Source organism: Bacillus rossius, chromosome 12, assembly GCF_032445375.1.
Source record: "Bacillus rossius redtenbacheri isolate Brsri chromosome 12, Brsri_v3, whole genome shotgun sequence".
In the NCBI taxonomy this organism is placed as follows: domain Eukaryota; kingdom Metazoa; phylum Arthropoda; class Insecta; order Phasmatodea; family Bacillidae; genus Bacillus; species Bacillus rossius.
The window spans coordinates 14711944-14734040 of record NC_086339.1 but is presented as its reverse complement, the minus strand read 5'-3'; the positions used below and the strand labels follow the sequence as shown (position 1 = coordinate 14734040).

The 22097-nt window shown below is 42.4% G+C and overlaps 1 protein-coding gene across 2 annotated transcripts in view; it reads left to right on the top strand.

Annotated features, from left to right (window-relative positions):
- The first annotated feature begins 978 nt into the window (after nucleotides 1-978).
- LOC134537587 (uncharacterized) overlaps nucleotides 979-22097 on the top strand; it is a 92172-nt gene continuing 71053 nt past the window's right edge. For both annotated transcript variants that reach the window (XM_063378177.1, XM_063378176.1), the window contains exon 1: nucleotides 979-1120. In XM_063378177.1, coding sequence (XP_063234247.1) covers nucleotides 1045-1120 — 76 coding nt within the window. In that variant the 5' untranslated portion in view covers nucleotides 979-1044. The remainder of the gene's footprint in view (nucleotides 1121-22097) is intronic.

The window sequence follows — 22097 nt, the reverse complement described above, 5'->3', positions numbered from 1 at the left end:
CATTATATTATTATTTTTAACAGTTTACTGCCTGTCCATGTGCTTTTCGTAAAAAAACATACACAGCTTGAATTCCTTGAGCAGTTTTCCAATCGCGTGGTTTCATCTGAAGCTCTTCATGTTGTGTGTGGGCCCGGGTAGGCTCAGTCTTAACGAAGGGAAAATTTTCGATGGTAAAATGTTTTAAATACATACGTAGGGGTAGGCATTTTTCGCGAATATATCTGAACGCTCATTAAACTGCAATATGATATGCCCACTCAAGCTGTTTCTTCCTTGTGATTGGCGACCGTTTGCGGGAGAAGTCGTTGCCTTGTTTGACCGAGCCACTCAGGACGCGTTTTCTTCCGCACTGAATTACTGTTATTGGTGTTGTAACAATCGACATGCGCCTGAAAGAAACTCGCCCAATCACGAAACACAGACGGTACTGCAGTGTTTTAACTCATAACTAGGGACACCTGTATTTCGCGATTTCATTTCACGTCAAGGTATTTCACAAAACACTGTAGCTTATTCTAAGAGTCACGGCAAATTGTGAGGGTGCAGCAGTACGGTGACCACATTCTCATTGGCCCCGTCAAGAGCGGGACGACACCTCTCACCGACCTCAGCCAATAACCACAGGAAAAAAGCTACAGTATTTTGTGAAATACCTTGACACGAAATGTATTCGCGAAATACAGGTGTCCCTACTCATAACTAATCTCGGAATCTTTTCGCGAAATATGCATGGCCCTAAAGATATGGTATGAAAATTTATTTTTTTTTTTTTTCGTTTCCTTCTCTGACGTACATAATAAAAAAAATATATATACTTGATTTTGATCAGAGCACTGGGTGTCTTGTCCTGTGCTTCCTCGAGATCCCTCAAAAGCCACGTTCGCGCGCATGCGCCGTGGGACTCGCGCGCACCGCCTCCCCTCCAACGCCATCTCCGGGCCTCTCCCCTCCACCGCCGCCAGTCGGTCCCGCGCCGCGAACATGTGAAGGTTGGGTCCGCGCGCACGGCGCCCAGCCCGCCAAAGCCAACCAGAAACAGTTATGGAATACCGCGCTATCCGCTGCGCGCTACTGTTCCTGCTGCAGGCCTCGACCGGCGTCCGCACCGACAACTTGGGTACGGAAATAGCTTCTTTTTTTATTTATTTTTTTGGAACTAGACCTAAACAATCCCCCCCCCTCCCTCCCCCCAACCAAAAATCCTCACCCGCCACTCTCCTACGTTCTTCTGGCGCGGAAATAACGCTACCTCGTGACTGCTGCTTTTTTTTTTTTTTTTTTTAATTCTTCTGAGTTCAACCGTCGGCCCGTTACTACACGTCACGAATCACGCAACTGTGCCAATCGCCAAATAGCAACCCCCCCCCCCCTACGATGTCCTCAGCACCAGAGAATGTGGGACTTGCCAAATGCTAGGGGCATGCAGATTTCGCGAAAAAAGATTTCGAGACTAGATGAAAGTTAAAATCACTATAGCATCGTCTGTGTTTCGTGCATATCGATTGTTACAACACCAATCAGAATCACAGTCATTCAGTGCGGAAGTAAACGCGTCCTGAGTGGCCCGGTCAAATAAGGCAACGACTTCTCTCGCAGACGGCCGCCAATCACAAGTAAGAAACCACAGGCGCGGGTATACCTTGTTGCAGTACAACAGGCGTTCAATTTTTTTTTTTCAGTAGAAAATATAAACGTGATCAAGAGCCCATTTTAATCTCTGTATTTCGTGCATACGCACGTGGTGTTAAAATTTTATATTTTTATTGCTTACGTTTTATAAAAAAATAAGTAAATACTTCTGGTAGTTAGGTTTTCAATCGCGGGGCAAACAGAAACAAAGAACGCTATATATGTTTATTGTCATTACATAAGCGACGCATACCCGACAGCCATCAATGTGTACAAGTTTTGTTTAAAAAAAAATTAATTGAGTCCAAATTTCATGTTTATTCGGAACGTGGCCGTATTTCAAATGTTTAGCAAACAAATTCAGTGAACATAACCTCTAAAGCACCCGAATAAAAATTATTTGACCAATGTACTTTCCAAATTGAGCATTATTCAAAACAAAAAAATCCCATGCTTATTTTTAATAACGTCGCGTCCGTGACGTGATGGAGATTTAAAAAAAAAAAAAAAAAAAAAATACATTCTCATCTGTAAGTCTGCTGCGTCCGCGAATATATCGTCGTGCTGGCGTCACGGATGTGTCGAACATGATAACTTAGAAAACTAATTCTTTTCCGCGTCGCGTCCAATGGCGTCGCTCTTTGTCACGCTGTTTCGATTCCAGCATAAATCTTCGTTATGTCGCAGCCGGGAAAATAATTGTGTCTCGCATTCTCCAGGCCACTGCCTGTTCTCTCGCCGGGCTGGTAGGAGCGATCACCGTTACTTTCGGTTCGTGGCATTGTGCCAAGCAGTCTGCGTTTTGGAATGCGGCAATTTTCGAGATCGCGTTGGTGGTACGAATAATTCGCGCACAAGAAGGCTACTGTTACCCCACTTTTTTCCCCTTGTTTTTTGTTGCAATGTGCATTCTTTATTTATTTTTTTAACTTAACTTTGGAGAACACAAAACCATTAGAAAATACCGGACGCATTTTGCCGACATATTTATTGCGTAGTAAGATTTTACACATGCATGCTTGCGTGGTTCACATGGAATTGGACGTAAGTTTATGCGACGTAATCTGAAGAAGTTCGAGTCGTTACAAAAACTCAACAGTTAAATAAACCGGATCACCTGAAATCTAGCCAAGACCTAAAGCACAGCAGCTAACGCATATAATTTAATTTTAGGTAGATTTCAAAGTAGTACTACCTATTTTAGCCGTTACCATGGTGAAACTTCCGGTAAATTTTTGTACAGTTTTTCCTTTTTATGCTCCATAGACTCCAAAACCGTATTATGTATTAAATCCGTTCTGTTTTCTTCTAAAACTTCAAATTTTTATCTACAACATTCGTCTGAAATAATTTTTTATACGACCAACCATTACTGCAAGGGGTGGAATACACAGGAGTTGAATGACAGAAAAATTCAAAACTCCCTCATTATGCACGCTATCAACTCAATTAAAATTGTTTGTAAACGTTATAAATATTACCAAAACCTTTGGCTAAAACCATTTTCAATGGCCTCGCTATGGATGACACGCAAAGCCCAAAAATTCTTAAGTATAAAAAATACTCATGGCTGTTTTCTGAGCCAACTTTACCAACTCTTGTGAATACATTTAACTTATCTGTTTTTCAAAGGTAAGTAAGTATTTTTTTGTGAAAAAATTCTAATAGCTCATCAGACTGCAATGATATTGGTTGCCGTCTGTAAGACAATCCATTGCGTTATTTGGCCAGCTTATTTGACCAGGCTATTTAGATCGCGTTTACATTCGCAAAAAAATTATGTTATTCGTATGCCGAAAGTAGACATGTGTCTGAGGTGATAAAGCTCAACTGATGACGAAACACATACGATACTACAGTGTTTTAGCACACAGCTAGTCTAAAAAAAAATTCGCAAAAAAAAATGTGATCAAGGGTTATTTGCTGAAACCGGTATCATTTCGCGATATGCTTAAATTCAAACAATTTTACCCTTGGGATGCTTCTCTGATTAGTCCACAGTTTGTATGGGTAGAAGACACTGGGCCAATTAGATCTCCTCAACTATCGAATCACCTTGAATCAACCAATGAAAGGGCAAACGTTTTCCTGATTATGTACATAGAAGCTATTGGGATAAGCCACTTGTTCGTCATCCCGTTAACCATTTCCCAAAGATTTGGTTTACATTAATAAGTTTTCAGCTGCTGTGAATCTTTTTCGGAACCAAAGTCTCGCCGCAATCACATTTTTGGCGACTTGCCTTCGTGTCTCTCGCTTCTCTCTCTCTCTCTCTCTCTCTCTCTCTCTCTCTCTCTCTCTGTCTGCCTGACTCCAGTCCTGTTGTCTGTTAATCCCACCCATTTTTCTATTTTAAACGCCCTTTTTTTATGTAACCGGATCCTTATTTAGACCGAGTGCCGAGACGGCAGCATTTTCGTTGGGCAGTTGGCTGACTTACACTCTTAAATAAAGACTTTTTTGTGTAGCTTGTATACAATTTGACAGTGCTCAAAATTAGTATCTAGTGGTAACCATTTCCCTAAGTGTCTTTTGCAAAAGCAACACATGGTATTGGTTTTCGAACTTTGATAACCACATGAAATTGGTTACAAGCACTGTCGACAGTACAATAGTGGCGGAATGATACGTAGACCATTTGTTCTACTTTAAAGGATTGTCAAAAACGACACCCGGTTAGATGGCACAGACTACACGAAACTCTTAAAACTACTGCGAATGAGTGGAATTTCACTGAAAACGGTTTAAATTGCTCCAATTCGAAACTGTATTTAGAAGTTATAGCAGGTTTCCAGTGTAATTGCACTGATTTGCAGTTGTTTTTAACAGTTTCGTGTTCAGAGTGTATTTACTACTCGTAAGGTAAAGTGTCGTGGACAAAGTGACAAAGTTATAGTTCCTACACTTTCTGTATTGTTCTACGCGTCATAAATTCTCCTTTTATCTTAAAGGCACGAGGAGCTTGCGAATTAATTCGATAGTGAAGTGGACTTTGAACACACAAACATTTAGTTGACTTTGACGAATTGTTTACAGTACTTGCTGACACGCCATGTGATAAACAAGGTAAACCAACGTGAACAAAAATAAATGCGACCACATCCAAAGTATGAGACATCTCTGACCTTGGTGTGCGGCTACGAGCTCAATGTAGTGACTTCGGTGTGTATGGCACAGTTGAGTCAAGCTAATAATGAAAAAGAACACGCGAAATAAACGTGGGTCAAACTATATAATCAGCAATTGAAAAATTTTACTGAAGGCTTAAACATTGTATTTTTGATGTGTAACATCTAAGCACTCGGTTTACAGCATTTGATAGGAGTAATTTCGTGAATGGAACGAAAGTCGCATGGAACAGAAATGTGTAACCACGGTGCTGCCATCTGTGGCGGATGGCGCGAACCAATGTTCACAAAGCCAAAGGGAAACTTTATAGCTTTAACTGTTTAATGAATTTTTTTAAAAAAATTTGCAGTATTTTGATCAACTTCCTTGTCGAAAATCAGGTCTAAAGCCGGGGTTTAGTATTTTTTCAAGTCTTTTTTTTTTTCTCTTTTATCGGAGCCGTTTCATTAGGTATAAAGTTTAAAATTTCGGTCTGCTAATCAAATTATTCAATAGTAGACGTAGCTGCTCCGGCAGCGAATTCTAGCTGCGTGTGTGGAAACTACGTGTGATTCGCGCCACGAAATATACTGTAGTTGAAAACACAATTTTCGTATATTCGTATTCATCACGCTCGGCATTATTTAAAAGAATTATACGTTAAATTCGTGTCCGTGTTTCATATTATCAGTGTATTTGCAACATGAGAACACGTGAACTTGCTCGTTACCGAGGTTAGACGTTAAACGTCTCTGACGAGTACTGGAAGACTCGCCAACACGTGATTTTTTTTTCTCTTCAAACTAATAAGCCCCTTCCATAAGGGGAAGTGGAGGTGGCCAGTGTTGAAGTCAAATACTGGCTGCCAGAAAATGTCCGTCTATACTTGCCCCGTCTAAATGGTTACTCTCCACCCCAGCGCCCACTTTCACTTGGCAGCCAGTAAAATCAAAAAACTAGAGAAAGGTGCATTTCGGGGCCACGCCGTAGATATTTCAATGGCGGCTCCAGGAAGATCTCTCGGGCAGGGCTCTCACACAGGAGGATGCAGTTAATAATCATGACATTGCCCTCGGGAGATATTCACCAAATATATGGTCTCAAATACTGAAATTCAGTATTTTCGTACAAATATTGATTGAACGAAGAGTTTAGCACATTAACGAAAGTATTTAAGTTAAAATTAATATTCCCTACAAAGAAATAAGAAGTGAAATTTGGGCTTGGAAGGGGCTATCGCTCCCTGCGCCCTTCCTCTGGAGCCGCGCTTGAGATATTTCGTGGAAACGTCAGGATAAAATTATCACACGTGTTTCGTATTAATATGCACTTAAATTATCAATCTCTGTGATACAATGGTTACACATAGTAGTATAATGGTTACAGAATAGGTCAATCACAAGTTTATCGCATGTAGCAAGGGTCTTATCTGACGTTATTCTGTCACACAAGAAGAAAGTTCGACCGACTATCACAGTAACGAGCGAATAGAAGAGACCGGAAAAATTCGCGGTTTCAATGATCTGTAGGATCCTCTATGCATGCGGGGAAAATGACAACTGCTCATTAGCTACTGACTCGTGAGACCTGTTAACTGGGACGCTAGTGATTCGATATTTCTTTTGTTAAAGGTTTTTCATTGGCCGAGTATCATTCAGATAAATTGTTGCCCAATCACTGATGCGGTATAAAGGCAAACGTTTTTGGATTCTAGCCTATCGCGAAAGGAATCCGCGAATTTTTCCGGTCTCTAGCGAATAGACATTATTTTTTATGTCAAAAAATGTTTGGTTTTTACTTGTTCCTGAGACGGACAGCAGTGGTCACGTGAGCTACTGGCGACCGGTACTTTCCTGTCTGAACATGCACTGGCCACCGAATGACAGTGATTTTTCCGTTATTCGGTTGTACGTCACCGGCAGCGTGGAAGTTAAGTTACTCGAATTTCAACATGAATTCTAATGTGAATATTTTGAAGGGAAAAAAAATTATTCACATGTATCTAGAGAAAAAGAAATCTGTGAAATGGAATGGATCTTTGACGACATAGTGGTGTTTTTTGGAAGTGTTCCAGAACTATGGACTTTTGTTGAATATTCGTTACAGTGACTATGTTAACAAAAATAAGCGTTAAAAAGCGATCATTAAATTTAGCGAGTATTAGATTGCTTAAAATTGTATAGTAACACGCCGAGGTCACTGGCTGCCAGTGACAGACTGGCAGGTCTTGCCTCGTGTACAAGAATTTGACTGACAAGGGACCATCTGGCCAGTAACTTGCTTTCATCATTGGCCGTCTTAACTTGCCCAGTTTATATGCAGCATAAATTCTCGTTTCTGTGCCTCGGAAATCTTCCATCTTTGGTTCCGAATTTTGAGTTAGAAAGTTAAACGTGTAACACTCATTGTTACTGCGCTGTAAGCAATGATTTAATAGATATATTATTTTGTTCTTTAACAATTATTTATTTTAACATAACCTCAAAGCGAATATGTAGCTCATAACTCTAATCACTGTTTTATGCAATATTCAGTTGACTTTTATAAATAGGCCCCCCATGATATTTTTAATTGACAGTATCTTTAAATCTAATTATACAGTTGCATTGATACAAAGAACTTCAATAATCTTGTATCTAGTCCTCGAACCAGAAAAAAAAAATCTTGGTCGTTCCAAATATATCGGGGTCGATGTCAGATCGTTCTGATGATCTCGAACGGTGCAACAGTTTTGTTCATCGATCTTAACTCATAAACGATTGTGATCTCGGATCGAGAATCGACACTCCAACGACGGTGCAACTGGCCGTTAGTCAAACGCAAATAGCGAGTATATTCCGCCTGTCACAGCCGGAAAGAAAATAAATGCTTGAGATATGGACGGAAGATAGTCGACGCCCGATCGTTCCAAATATGTCCCGCAATGTATCACCATCTTTGATTACGGGCCTCCGCCTTATCGGTCATACTAAATGGACAGATGATTGGCTAGCCATTTAGCGTTCGACACGAGACACTGTATTTGTTTTTTTGTAAATGGAACAGAAAAAAAATATTTAAAATTACAGATATTTGTAAATTCGTTCATTAACTTTGAAAACAACTACTGTATCGCTACAAAATAGTGTTCGCAGTAATACTGGGTGTTCGTATTCTTACCCGCGCATTATTTTATGATTAGTGTTTGTCCCAGTGCCTCCAATGCATTGTTTATGCGATCGTTTAAACCACGTCCGACGTTTCTTTTCATGGGATGGGGAGCCTTGGAGGTTCCCTCGGTTTTCAAATTCAAATTCAAAATCTTTTTTATGAAACATTTTTGCACTTTACAGTTGTGTTTTATTTACATGGACACCCAGCAATCGGTGCTCTTTTGCAAAAAAAAAATTACATAAGTGGTTATTTAATTTAGTTTGTACAGAAAAAAAACAATGCTGGAGAGTAAAAGGAAAAAAAAAATTAAAAGGAACCTTTTTGTTTTGGTTTTTTTAGAGCATTTGCCCGATGTCAGTGTTTGACATATGTAATGTTTCTCAATTCTCCACTACTGTAATACAGAACACTTTCTTCACATTATATTGTTTGTCTTCAGACGGTTGAAAACGTCTGATTTTTCCTACCTTCAATTTTTTTTCTCTCTCTTCCCTTCTTTTTTTTTCACGCGCTTCCCCCCTCTCTTCCTACGTTCGGACGACGGCGCATGAGTATGTAGTCAGTCACCTCGGCGTCGTTTTCAGCGTGCATCTCACGGCGATCTTTCCTCCCTCCGGCGAAGACACAGAGGCTCCCCCCCCCCCACCACTCCCCCCTCCCCCGGCGGGCCCGACGGACACAGAGGGCGTGCGGGGAGATGTCCGTCACGACACGGAGCGCTGTCCGGCATGGCGGACGAGCGCGCTGACCGGATGCACGCGCTCTTTCCCGAGTCGGCGCGTGGACTCCTTCTTCACGCGCCTCGTTATTCACTTTCTGTCGTCGTCGTCGTCGACATCGTTGTTAATCATGGTCCCCCCCCGCCCACCCACCCAACCGGACACATACATACACATACAGGGGACGCACCACAACGCCGAACGTACAATAACGCCGAAAATCATAACGCCGAAATACAAAAATTGACCACAACGCCGACAGCTAGAAAACTGCTGTGTACCACAACGCCGAATTACCACAACGCCGAAATACATTAACGCCGAAAAATGTCATTGCAGGACTGCCACGAAGGTTATTTTTCATTTTGCTCCTGTGCCCCCCCCCCCCCCTCCTCACCGCAGCAACATTTTTCGGCGTTACTGTATTTCGGCGTTGTGGTACACATTAGTTTCCTAGCTGTCGGCGTTGCGGTCAATTTGGCATTCGGCGTTATTGTACGTTCGGCGTTGTGGTAACGACCCACACGTACACACGGTTTGCAGAGCTTTCAGAAGAAAACCTCCCAGCGATTCGAAAACTGCTCGAGTCATCCGAGTTTGTTCCGTTCACGAAGAGCATCTAAGAAGTATGTACCTACTATAAAGGCGGATGAGTGGTTCTGTCTTATGTGTTTCGTTTTCTAAACTGTGTTTTTTTTTAGAAGAGTGAAAAAAATTGCTGAAACGCTTGTTTTTCAAGAATAATAATATTTTAGGCATGAGACACCCGGTAAGAGATTCGTGAAAGCACCTTTTATCTTCGTGTTTATGGTCACCGCCCTGTTCACGGCGATAAGACTGCGCGCCAGTCCACAGCCAGCCTTGCGCCCAAGAGGCGACACGGAACTACAAGCAACCGGCGAGCGTCGCTCTTTTCACGACGCCTCTCCAACGCAAATACAACCCTCTGAATAGGCGAAGACCCTTAAAGGACGTTCCCTGTAAATTTATTCCGCTAGCTCTCATGAATTTTTTTTTCGTCCTCATTAGCCATTTCGCTAACGTTATTTCAGAAACGTAAAAAGTCACGCAAGTATGATTAGGATCAAGGACACTTGAGCAGGGCCGTCGATAAGGGACTACACAACGGGGAAGGGGGGAAGAGGAAGGGACAAAGTTCCTCGGGGCCTAGCACTGGTGTGTAGCACGGTAAAGTTTCGAGAATTTTTTTTTAATGCTGGAGTTTTTATACTGATAATAGGACCAAAAAAAACTACAACTCAATAATTGCTAATAAAATTCATGGGAAACCTTACTAGTTGTGTTGGATGCGCGCAGCTGACGCTTGAAGTAAAGATAACGCTTACAGTGCTTAGATTTCATTGAAGTTATTTTCTTTTTTTTTACAGCCGCTAGAGTAATATCAGAATCACGGGGTAGCGGAAGTGAGTAGGTGACGGACTTAATGTGCGTAACTTCTTGTTACAGGTGGGGAAAACAGGTTAGGAAAGGACAGCCTAATTAATTAGATACGGTTTTATTTATTACCAATGTTTACACTATCCATTAAATTACAACCCTTTAAAATGTCTGTCCGCAGATTAATCACGCAGTTTAACTCCTCGACGGAGCTGGACTCGACAGTTTCTCTCCTTACAGCTCGTCTGTTACCTGTCATCTCTGTCCCGACTCACTGCCTCGCACTGCTCACAGTCCCGCACACGAGGCCCGTCACTCGTCGCCCGCTATCGCTCGCCAAGTGCAAATGAATTATACGCACAGGAACCTAACCTCGCAAACAAACACTCCCGTGAGAACGGCCAGGAGACTAAACTAAACTTTCCTCAGTAACAAACGGAGGGCTTACAAGCAACCTGGCATCGTTATACACACGGTAACATAAGCGCACTTATTCTAGCAATTATATTCACAATAAATAAACGTATTTTTTAAAATTGTTATTAATTATATGGATCATTATTAGAGGCACGGAAATTTCGCGGATTCATTTAGTCGCCAGCTGGAATGCAAACCTCCACACTGTCGCACTGTGTTCATGATTGGACCGCAGTTATCTGGACACGCCCCTCTACGACCGTGAGCCAACGATGTCCAGCTAAGAGAGAAGTAAGCGAATCAGGTAGTGCCAAATAAGGATAAAAATATTCTCGCTAATAAATCAACCAATGGGAAAGTAAACATGGGTCGAGCACTCCTATAACTTTGAATTCTATCCTGAGGCCAGAGGAATCCGCGAAATTTCCGGGACTCTAATCATTATTTAATATCATTCACTAAAGTTTTATTTTAAAAAGCAAATATATGCATAGTTTTTTTTTTCCATACGGTGAAAATTTCGTTGCATGGTACATGCGCGCCTCGCCAAAATTAAATATTCATCATTTTCGCCTAAAGTAGTGTGAACGTAGAGTGGAAGGTGGAGGTGAAGAGTCGGGCCGGACAGGGCGCTGTAGTTGTAGTTCCCCGGCTGTCCGCCAGGCGGCTCCGCGCGCGGGGAGGCCGCTGAACCCCGCGGGAAGCAGGAGGAACCGTCCCGCCGGGTCGGGCCGCGCGGTATTCTGGCGAGGAGAGACATACATGGCGACCCCCGCGGCGACTCGCGAGCCTCCGTCGGGCAGGGTCCGCGGGCCCGCGCAGGGCTGTCCACGGGCAGCCCCTCGCGGCGTCCACTCCCTCTTCCTCCTCCTCCACCTCCTCCTCTAACCATCTCCTCTCCTGCCTCCTCTAACCATCTCCTCTCCTGCCTCCTCTAACCATCTCCTCCTCCTCTCCTGCCTCCGCGGCGAAAACACCTCGCCGTCGGAGACGAGGGCGCGTAGCCGGGGCGGTTTCTCGAAACACAAATATCACCGAGAGCAGTGGCGTGGCCAGGATTTGTGTATGGGGGGGTGTGTTAAGAAGCATGCCCCCCCCCCCCATATTAAAGCGGGGGAGGTCCGGGGGTCCTCCCCCGGGAAAATTTGGATTTTAAGTTGTAAAATGGTGCTATTTTAGCAGTTTTCGGTACTTAAATTTAAATATTGTAATGGTAAAAAATTTTATTCATTTTAATATGAAATTTGTTTGAGTGATGAATAAGAAATTAATTAAAAGATTTGGTGCTAAGGGGGGGGGGTGTTTGAACCCCTAAAACACCCCCCCCCCCCTGGTTACGCCCCTGACTGAGAGAAAGGTTTCTTTCCCTCAACAAAATATTTGTTTGTATATGGCGAAATAAATATATATTTTTTGTTAATTCAAACAAATATTTTGTAGTAGGGGAAAGATTCTGTTGACCCAACAAAAATGATTTTGTCAACTCAAATGTATATTCGGTTAGGTTGTAACAAATCATTTTCGTTACTTACCGAGTTTGGCTAAGCTAACAAAATATTTTGTTCCACCAAGTAAATATTTGTTTCGCCATATATAAACAGATATTTGTTTGATTCAAACAAACCTTTTTCTCCGTGTACGCTTACTAGTGTTGAGGAATGCTGATTTGATCTTTGCTTACTGCAGTATTCAGTTCTGTGAGTACCAACCAACCAACCAACCAACCAACAAGGTTTAATTTATGTGCTAAGCACTGGATTTGCAACACCTGTTCACCTAACACTACCTGTAAAGAAGCAATTCACGCTGTCACTAAAAAAAAGCCACTACAGAATCATAATTGACATCATATTACTTCATGGAGATTCAACACCGCCCTAGCACAAGTTGTCGCACTCGCTTGCTCCGGAAAATGCACTCTTGCAACAAAGATCTTCTGCGAGTCACTCGCATCCAAGAGACGAAACAGCGCAACACACACACACACTCGCCTGTGTTTCGTGGTTTTGCTGGGTTTGATTTCAGAAACATTCCTACTGTAGGCACGCCTATCATTGCGGAACACATGGGCATAGAGGGAGGAGTGTGGTGGGGGGATAAAGGGGACGCTTCAACCTGCAAAAATAGTGACTGTGAAACGGATTGATAAACGACGCCAGTACTCAATTTAATGGAAAACTTTCTGTATATTTTAAAGTTGTGTCCTTATTGTGTGCATATAGGTCAACATATGGGCACCCCCCCCCCCTTGTGAATCAACGGATTTACGCCCCTGGCGGAAACCATATATATATATATATATATATATATATATATATATATATATATATATATATATATATTGCAGTCTGTTGAGCGATCAGCTTATTTTCGTCCCTGAGTTCAAATGTTTTAATTTTAGACCATCACAAAATTTATCAGCTTTTTTTTTGTTTGAACAACTTTCGCATGCGTGTATTTTGGCATGCACCTGATCAGCGAATGGACCAAAACCCGAAGTTACAGAATGGAAATAATTGATTTCGGCTCGGCCTACAGCTGCATGTAGATTTTTAGGAGTTTACTTTTATTTTGCAACATTCTGTAATTCCACAGAATAAAGTACCCTATATATTCTTGAATATTATAAAAGTTTTTATCAAACATTTTCACATACCTATTCCATGCGGCCAAAATGTGTCGAACTTTTTTTTGTTTAATTCATCCAGTATTTCGGTAGAACTTCTAGAATATTCTCAATAAGAATTATATGACCATAATTTTTAGTCGTGAAGACTTCAATTAAATTACTCATTAACTCTCATAACGCTATGCACCAAACAAATTAATTTGACCCTTGCGCTAAGGGATACTAATGCAAGTTTTTCATATTAAGAGAAAATTACATATTTAATAGTTTTTTTCTTCATAAAACTTACCTAACTATTTATCCGATTTGCCCATTAAAGAACTCAACCTATGTTGTGCATCTCGACATTTTATGTATAATCATGGAGGAAGTAGGTAATTTGTGTAAAATGTCGGCAGTTATCGTGTACATAAAGTGATATATTTAATTTAAACATTTTTTTTGAGTTGACGTTTTTGGGGTTTAGAGACCATGAAACGAAAATAGGTAGGAATTTTCTAGAAGCTGCGCCGTGGTAACGACCGCAATATGTAGGAGCAGACATTTTTCGCGCAAAAAAAATCTGAACGCCTATTAGACTGCTACAAGGTACACTCGCACCAGCTTGTGATTGGCGGCCGTCTGCGAGACGAAGTGTCGTTGCCTTATTTGACCGAGTCACTCAGGGCGGTTTGATTCCACCTTGAATTACTGTGATTTGGTGTTGTAACAGTCGACGTGTACCTGAGAGAAACTCACCCAATCACGAAACACAGACGATGCTACGGTGTTTTTTTAACTTTCAGGTAATTATCGGAATCTTTTCCTCGAAAAAAAAAATTGCTTGCGCCCCTATAGCAATATGTAGAGACCAGAAAAATTCGCGGATTCATTTCGTGATAGACTAGAATCCATCAATGTTTGCCTCTTTACTGCATCAGTGATTGGGCCACAGTTTATCTGAATGACACTTGGCCAATAAAAAAACCTTTAGCAAAAGAAGTATCGAATCACTAGCGTCACAGTTAACAGGTTACAGGAGTCAGTAGCCAATGAGCAGATGTTATTTTCCAGCGTGCATAGAGGATCATAGAGTCTATCCTACAGGTCATTGAAATCGCGAATTTTTCCGGTCTCTAGCAATATGTAGTCTTTCTTCGAAATCTGCCTACTGAAAGTCAGTCGATATCGCGAGTGGCTTCGCCCTCCCCCCTCCCTTCCCCGAAAACCCTGACTGACGTCTGGGCGCAAGCATTCCAGACCGACCGACGGGAACACGCAACTGGAGTGAAAGGCAGTTGCCAGTTCCAGAAATACCCCGCGGGATATTTCCGGGTATACCCAGGTGTTCGCCCCCGGCCGCGGAGGAGAGATAAAAAGACTACCCGCCTCTGATTATGGTAATGAGAGAAGGTTAGGAAGGAACGGGTTGGGGAAGGAGGGCGAAAAAAAAAATAGTGGGAGGGCAAAGTGCAGTTCAAAGGTACGCCGAACACGAAACGCGTTGTTGTGTTTGCATCATTTCGTAAATTACTTCGCATGTAAATGATTTAAAAAAAAAATCGAACTTTACCATGGAACACAGAAGCTTCTTCCAGACTCCCTGTAATTATAACAGTTTGAGATCACGGTTACACGAGAAACAGTTTTGAGTGAACATGTTGAGTGAGCCATATTTGAAATAATTTACTTGACTGAGAAGAATTCGCTTGTCAGGTTACACGGCAATCGATATTTTTACAGCTCGAATAGATCGATATGTTTTTGATGTGTCTCCATTTGCGTGCTTAAAGTTATCGTACCACTTAGTTGTTCTGTACTGCCGTTAACTCACACAAAACAAATCAGTTTTTTTTTCTTCATAATTTGCTTGTTGATTATTCTGCTGCTGCATGACTTACGTTTGGCCATTTTATTATTTTTAGCTATGGTTTGTTGACGCTAAACCAGCCAATCTCAAGTAAGCCTATAATATATGTCGTTCTGAAGTATTTGCAAAACTTTTTATTTTTATTTTGAATGAGAAGTTGGTGAGAGACATATTCCAATGAGCCGATTAAGCGTGTCCTAAGTAACGTCCATTATTTATCATGCAAGAAAATAATGGCTCTTGGTTGTGGTTACAGCTGTGACAAAACTTATTAGAATTCATTATGGAGTCAGTTTTCGAATAAATATATTTTGAATACCCCAAATAGAGAGTGCTGATACACCTTAAGCCGAAAAAAGCAATCTGATTGCTGCCTCGTTTTCCACACGAGCCATAAAATCTAACTACATAACAGATTTTATCCATTCTATTTCAGTATTTATTCAGTTTCACAAATGTACCTACCATGCACAGAGACAGACCTGCAAAATTCGGGCATTTTTCTCGCACGAGGATAGACTCCACGTACTATTTTTGTTACTATAAACCCAGGGAAATATTTTGTGTTACAGCTTAAAATAATTTTGTACTGTCCATGTGAAATGACTTATTATTGACAGTAAACTTATGTCGTCATTACCAAGTGATTATGTTGAGATCACGAAATTAATTTGCTATCGTCGCTCGCAAAATATTTGGTTGGGTTCTATGGTGTAAACAAAAAAATAACTTTTTTGGTGGGCAATAAACTTTTATTTATTCAGCTTGAAGGTGGCTGGGCACTAAATCCGTGGTTCGTATCGCTCTTAGACCCATTCTATGTTGACACGGATCATGTAAACCGATACGTGAATACGGAAAAGAGTGTCTGCAATGGCACACCTGCGGATACGGACGCTTACGGACTAGCTGGTCAAATCCCATCACTTCGTGCGACGTATAAAGGCCGAGTATTTGGCCACCGCGGTAGCCATTTTGTTGAAATTTCAAAAACGTTAAAGAATTGTTTCAAGCACAAGGATATCTGTACATATGACTAGTTTTCCATTATTACCACATGGTTTACTTTTATTATGTACTAGCTGAAGTATCCGCGGCGTTGCCTGGACTATACCATCTTTCGGAGCTGATTTTCAGAAAACCACGTTTTCAGTTTATGGTTATGTAATGTAAGAAACATCACTGCCGAATTTCAAGTCTATAGGAAATTTACATGAAAAACGGTCAATTTTCGTCTTTAGCGCCCGCCCGTGCTAAATTTTAACGGAGACGAAGAATGCATCAACAATGCAATAGCCGTTGCCATGGAGATAAGGGAAGCATTAACAATGGAATATTCGTTGCCGTGGGAATTTTCAACCCAAAACGGGAATTTTGAACTTAAAAGAAGACTCCCCCTCCGAAACCTGCCCTTAGGAGATGAAGTTTCTAACATAATAAAGCACGTTAAATTTTATCTCTTTTGAAGGGTATATTTTAAAAAAATTCAAATCGTAACTTAAAAATAAAAATTTTCTCATACAAATTTTACCACCCCTTTTCAACCCTTTAGGGGAGAATTTTTTAAAAAAAATCGCTCCTTAGTGCAACCCCTAGGGTACTCAAGGAATATTACCTTCAAATTTCAATTCTTTAGATCCACCGGATCATCCTGTGCGTTGTGCGTCAGTTAGTGAGTGTTGAAAGAGTTTTATTAAGAAAAATACATCCCTACCGTAGGTCCTACGTAACTTTGGAATGGTTATGTTGGACACGAAATTTTCGAAAAAAAAAAATCTCATCGGTTTTACGTTTTTTTACGTTTCTGCGTCGTTGTGAAACGGTCTTTAGTAAATACTTGTTTCTGTCCGATAAAAAAATAATAATTGAAATGTTAAAAAAGATCGTTAAAACGAGCAACCACGAGAGAGAGAGAGAGAGAGAGAGAGAGAGAGAGAGAGAGAGGGAAGGAAGGATATAACCGTTAACGATGGGCGCGAGGAGAAAAACATCCATAACGTTTGGTCTCGGACGTGACGGGAAGAAAAGAAACGACGGGAAAATGGTCTCGAAAAGGAGCGTAAAAAAAAGGAAGGAAGAGAGCAACAACACGGACGGGGTCCATTCACTAGAGAGACGCCGGCCCAGGTGTGGACGAGCCCACATCCGGAAATCGGCCCCCACCCTCCCCCCCTTCATCAAATTCTCTCCCGCGGGCAACACACCCTCCCCCCCAACCCGTCCCCCCGGCACATTCGCTGGCCTCTAAAGTCAAGGTCGCCCCACGCCTACTCTCTCACGCGACCAGGGGTGGTCAAACCCGGCATGTCGCGGGTCCGAAGCGGGGGCCCGGCGCGGGATGTGTTTTCGGCTGCGTGGCAAAGTAAAAAAAATAAATTGGTTGTCTGGCTGGTTCTCTGTGGGTTCATTTTTTTAATTTCTTATTTTGCATTTGTGAATTTGTTTTTTCCAATGCGTAAACTGCGGTAGTTAGTGTACGTCCAAGAGATTGTATTGAATCGTACAAATTTCGTCTCTCAGTTGACTACAAAATATATATGTACGTGCACAAGCGCGGCTCCAGAGGAAGGGCGCAGGGGGGGGGGGGGCGATAGCCCCTTCCGAGCCCGAATTTTACTTCTTATTTCTTTGTAGGGAATAGGCCTATTAATGTTAACTTAAATACTTTCGTTGATGTGCTGAACGCTTCTTTCAATCAAAATTTGTACGAAAATACTAAATTTCAGTATTTGAGACCATATATTTAGTGAATATCCCAAGGGCAATGGTCATGATTATTAACTGCATCCTCCTGTGTCTGAGAGAGGCCTGCCCGATAGGTTTTCCTGGAGCCGCCCATTGTACGTGCACTCGTTTTTGTTAGTCACCAGCTTAGTTTATTTTTTTCCTTCTTGGTTCGTCTCCCCCAAGAGACCCGCACGACGTGACTCCTGGGGGTGGGAAGGAGAGGAGGGGTGTCGGTTATGGAACTCGACGACCCCCGCGGGCGCCATACAAGTGCCGAGGTTCGCGCGCCGGCCGTATGGCCCTCCGCGGCCACTGACACCCGCGACCGAAGCCCCACCCAGGCCACCAACCAGCCACCTGACACCTGGCGCTCAAGGAGAGGGGACGCACCACGACGCCGAACGTACAATAACGCCGAAAACCATAACGCCGAAATGCCAAATTGACTAAAACGCCGATAGCTGGAAAACTGCCGTGCACCACATCGCCGAAATACATTAACGCCGAAAAATTTCATTGCAGGACTGCCACAAAGGTTAGGTTAGGTAAGGTTAGGTTAGGCTAGGCTAGGTTAGGCTAGCCTAGGTTAGGTTAGGTACACAAATTAATTCAGTTGTTTTTTCATTTGGCTGCTTCCCCCCCCCCCCCTCCACCCCGCAGCAACATTGTTTCGGTGTTACTGTATTTCGGCGTTGTGGTACCTAAACAGCAGTTTTCTAGCTGTAGGCGTTGCGGTCAGTTTGGCATTCGGCGTTATGGTATTCGGCGTTATTGTACGTTCGGCGTTGTGGTAACGACCCCGCAGGAGACACCGCCTACACCGCTGCGTTCCGCCACACGTGCATCGTGAGTCGCGCGGGGCTCTCCCGCCGAACCCACGTTATCTAAAAAGGGTTCACAGTTATTATAAGAATACTGGAAATACAAATACATGACTTTTCTAAAAATAAAAAATTAAAAAAAATCCTTCATGAAGCGTTTGAGTTATTCCCACATCCCAAGTACCAATCTCTGCACGTGCGTCCAACCATTTTTTTTTTATGCGTTTAACATCTCTTAGCTCTCGGCATTTTGTCGGTTGGGAGTTATTTCGTCGTCGCGACGGAAGTCAAGGAAAGGAAACGTGTAGCGACCACGGTGCTGCCACCTGTTAGTATGTGGCGTGAGCCTTAATTTCACAAAAGGTAAACTTTATAACCGTTTTTTTTTAATGGAGTTCCTTGTCGAAAATCAGGTCCAAAGCCGAGGTTAAGTATTTTTTTTCAAGTCTTTTATCGCTTTTATAGGAGTGGTTTCATTATATAGTTTAGAATTTTGATCTGTGAATGGAATGATTCGATAGTCGACGTAGCTGCTCCGGCAGCGAATTCTAGCGGCGGGTGCGGAAACTACGTGTAGTTCGCGTCAAGAAATGTAGTTGAAATCACAATTAGCGTGAGTATATGTTTATCACGCTTGGCATTATTCTGAAAGAATTCTACGTTATATTTCGTGTCCGAGTTTCGTATTATAAAGTGTATTTGCAACATTAGAATACTTGAATTGGCTCGTTATCGAGGTTGAATGTCACTCATCTCTAGCGGGTACTGAAGGACTCTCTTTTTTCCTAATCTCTGAAGGGAGGGAAGGGGTCCGGACCCACAAAAGTCTCCTCCTCCCCCCCCTCGACCTGACTACGACCTTGAGGGCGTGTGACTACTCGAGGGTGGTCGTTAGTAGCGACGGCGCCAAACTCCCCGAACATCTGGTAAACGAGGCCCATCTTAATCAATCTCGTCTCCCCGACAAGAGAATTGTACGGGTAGTAGACGGTGGCAATTTGTCAAAGATCAGCCAGTGGTGTTGCGGGGGTCGTATTCAAAAGGGGGGGGGGGGGTTGGGGGGTTTAAGTCGGCGGTGAATGATGTCTACCCTCCCCTAGGGACTCTGCGCCCCGCTCCGCTGATAAGATTAATGTCTTCCCCGGGGAAGGGTGGTTGGAGGGGGGGGGGGGGTGGGGGAGCGTTACCTCGTTGCGCCGCACAGCCAGAGAGTTTGAATTCTTTCCCGGAACATGAAGGCCGCGTACCGCAGTGTTACGTGAGTTCGCAGGAGCGGAGCAGTTGCCGGACGTAATGCCTAGATTTTAAAACCCACGAGACAGCCAAAAATAAACGACTGCACGCACAATGTCTTTTTGCTGTCACACACGCACCAAACTTGCGTGCGACAACGCTTGCAGTTTTTTGTATCGATATGATGGAGAGAGTAATTTTGTTTAATTCAAATATAACATTCAATTGTTAAGATCACCGCGCGGAAACATATTCAGAGATTTTACACATACATTTTTTTCAGACATATACTTAAAAAAAAAAAAAAAAAAAAAAAACAAGAATAATATTAGAATTACCGATGCACCCGTTTAACCGTCTTTCGAAAACCGAATTTTGAGACCAGTTTCAGTCATGCCGCGCCAGTGACATGGAAATAGAAAATGTTTTAAATTGGAAACTCTGTCACTACTGCCATTTTTATCGTGTTGAAGTCGTAGATGTGTCGAACGTGATTGGTAGAGACCTGAAAAATCCGCGGGTTCATTTCGTGTTATGCTAAAATTCAAACAATTATACCTTAGTGCTGCTTCTGCCATTGGTCCACTGTTAATCTGGAGGACTGAGGGCCAATTAGAGACCCTCACTCGTTGAAGTGTCGAATCACAGGCCACCCAGTCGAGACGACTCACAAGTCAGCAGCCAATGAACATTTGGCATTTTTCCCGAGTGTTAGAGGATATTGGAGTATATCCTGGAGGTCAATGAATCCGCGAATTTTTTTGGTCTCTAGTGATTGGTTAGAAAACTTCGCGAGCCACCGTCGCGTTTTTTTCGTCAGTGCTGTGACTAATATCTTCCACAGAATCCTCTGTGCTGTCTGCACATATAACATTTTATATCGGCTGTTTTTGGCATTTTTTCTGGGTGTTTTTGTATTCATCTTTATGTTTTCGTTCTTCGGGTTACCTCTATGCAATTATGTAAACCAGCAATGGCGCATGTTTAATAATAATGATCTGGATCAGTCTTCCCCATTGCAAAAAAAAAAAAAACATTCTAAGAACGTACTAATACTATGTTGTCTGCAATTGGGACCCAAAAATATCGATTTCTCGCCTTTGTTTTTCTAATACAAGTAAGATATTAAAAATTCAATTTCTCACAATATATATTTTTTTGTGTGTATTATTTTCGTTGATAAACATTTTACGTACTTACGTGAAGTACATACTCAAAAAACGTTTTCTGTACTCTAACAAACGATTCCTTTGAAAACCAGTTGCCAAGAAATAGTTTGCAATACTAAACGATTTACTAAATGTACAACACCTGGCTATGGATATTTTTTTGCATTTATGAAATATGTTTTTTTTTTTTAGATTTTCTTACGAAAATTGGCGATTAATTTTATATTTTAATGGATGTTTCATTCAAGATTAATTTTTTTTAAACCATGGAAAAGATATTCTAATATTCAATAGTTGAACTTAATTTAGATTTTTTATGCTTATTAGGTATGTGTGCAATTAATTTAGGGAACGGTTCACATTAATGCTCGGGTAAGAATCCGAACCCAGTATTACTGCGAACACTATTTAAAAAAATACAATGTAGTTTCGCAAATAAAAAGCGCACCAACGCACAGCGGCAACGACTTGAAGACGAATAGAACCGGATGGAGAGTTATTCGAGACGAAGGCAAAAATCCGTCAACTGTCTCCCGTTGGTTCCGAGTGGTTTTTTTAGGAAGCAATGTTTAGGGGTGAATGATGTCCTCTCCGAGGCTGGGAGACTGGTGTTTACCCGCCCTCTGCTGATGAGATTCATGTCTCCGAGGGTGTCGGGCGGCATATACGTTCACGAGGGTGAAAGTTACGCCCCCGAACATACGTCTTCGGGAGGTGGGTTAAAGAGGCCGTCGAGTCAACGCCCTTTCTCCCAGGGCTCGGAGAGGGGGCCCGTAAGGGTCACGGTCTGTTATGATATTATGTAACGAACCTCTAAAGGGACAGAGGAGGAGGGGGGGGGGGTTGTAACATTCGTGGGGTCGCGAGGTGATTGATTACCGCGTTAGGTGTGGAGGAGGTGGGAAAAAAAAATTGGTTGCGAGGGTAGGGAGGATGAGAAGGGAGTGTGTTTCGGCGAGCATCAATCAAATTCCACCGCGTTTAACGCCGGTGACTTCGCATCGCGCTGCTCTTAAACACGGGGCGGTTATTACATGTTTTACAACCCCCCATCCTCCTTCCCTATCGCCCTCTCGCTCCTACTTTTCGTCTCCCTCGCTATCTTTCTCTCTTGCACCGCACGTCAGCGGAGATGGATGGCGCAACGTAACGGGAAAGGCAGTCTTGACGACGATTAGGGTGAAAACGCACCCGGGGGGGGGGGGGAGGATAGGAGGGGAATAATAAAAAAAAAATCCACCG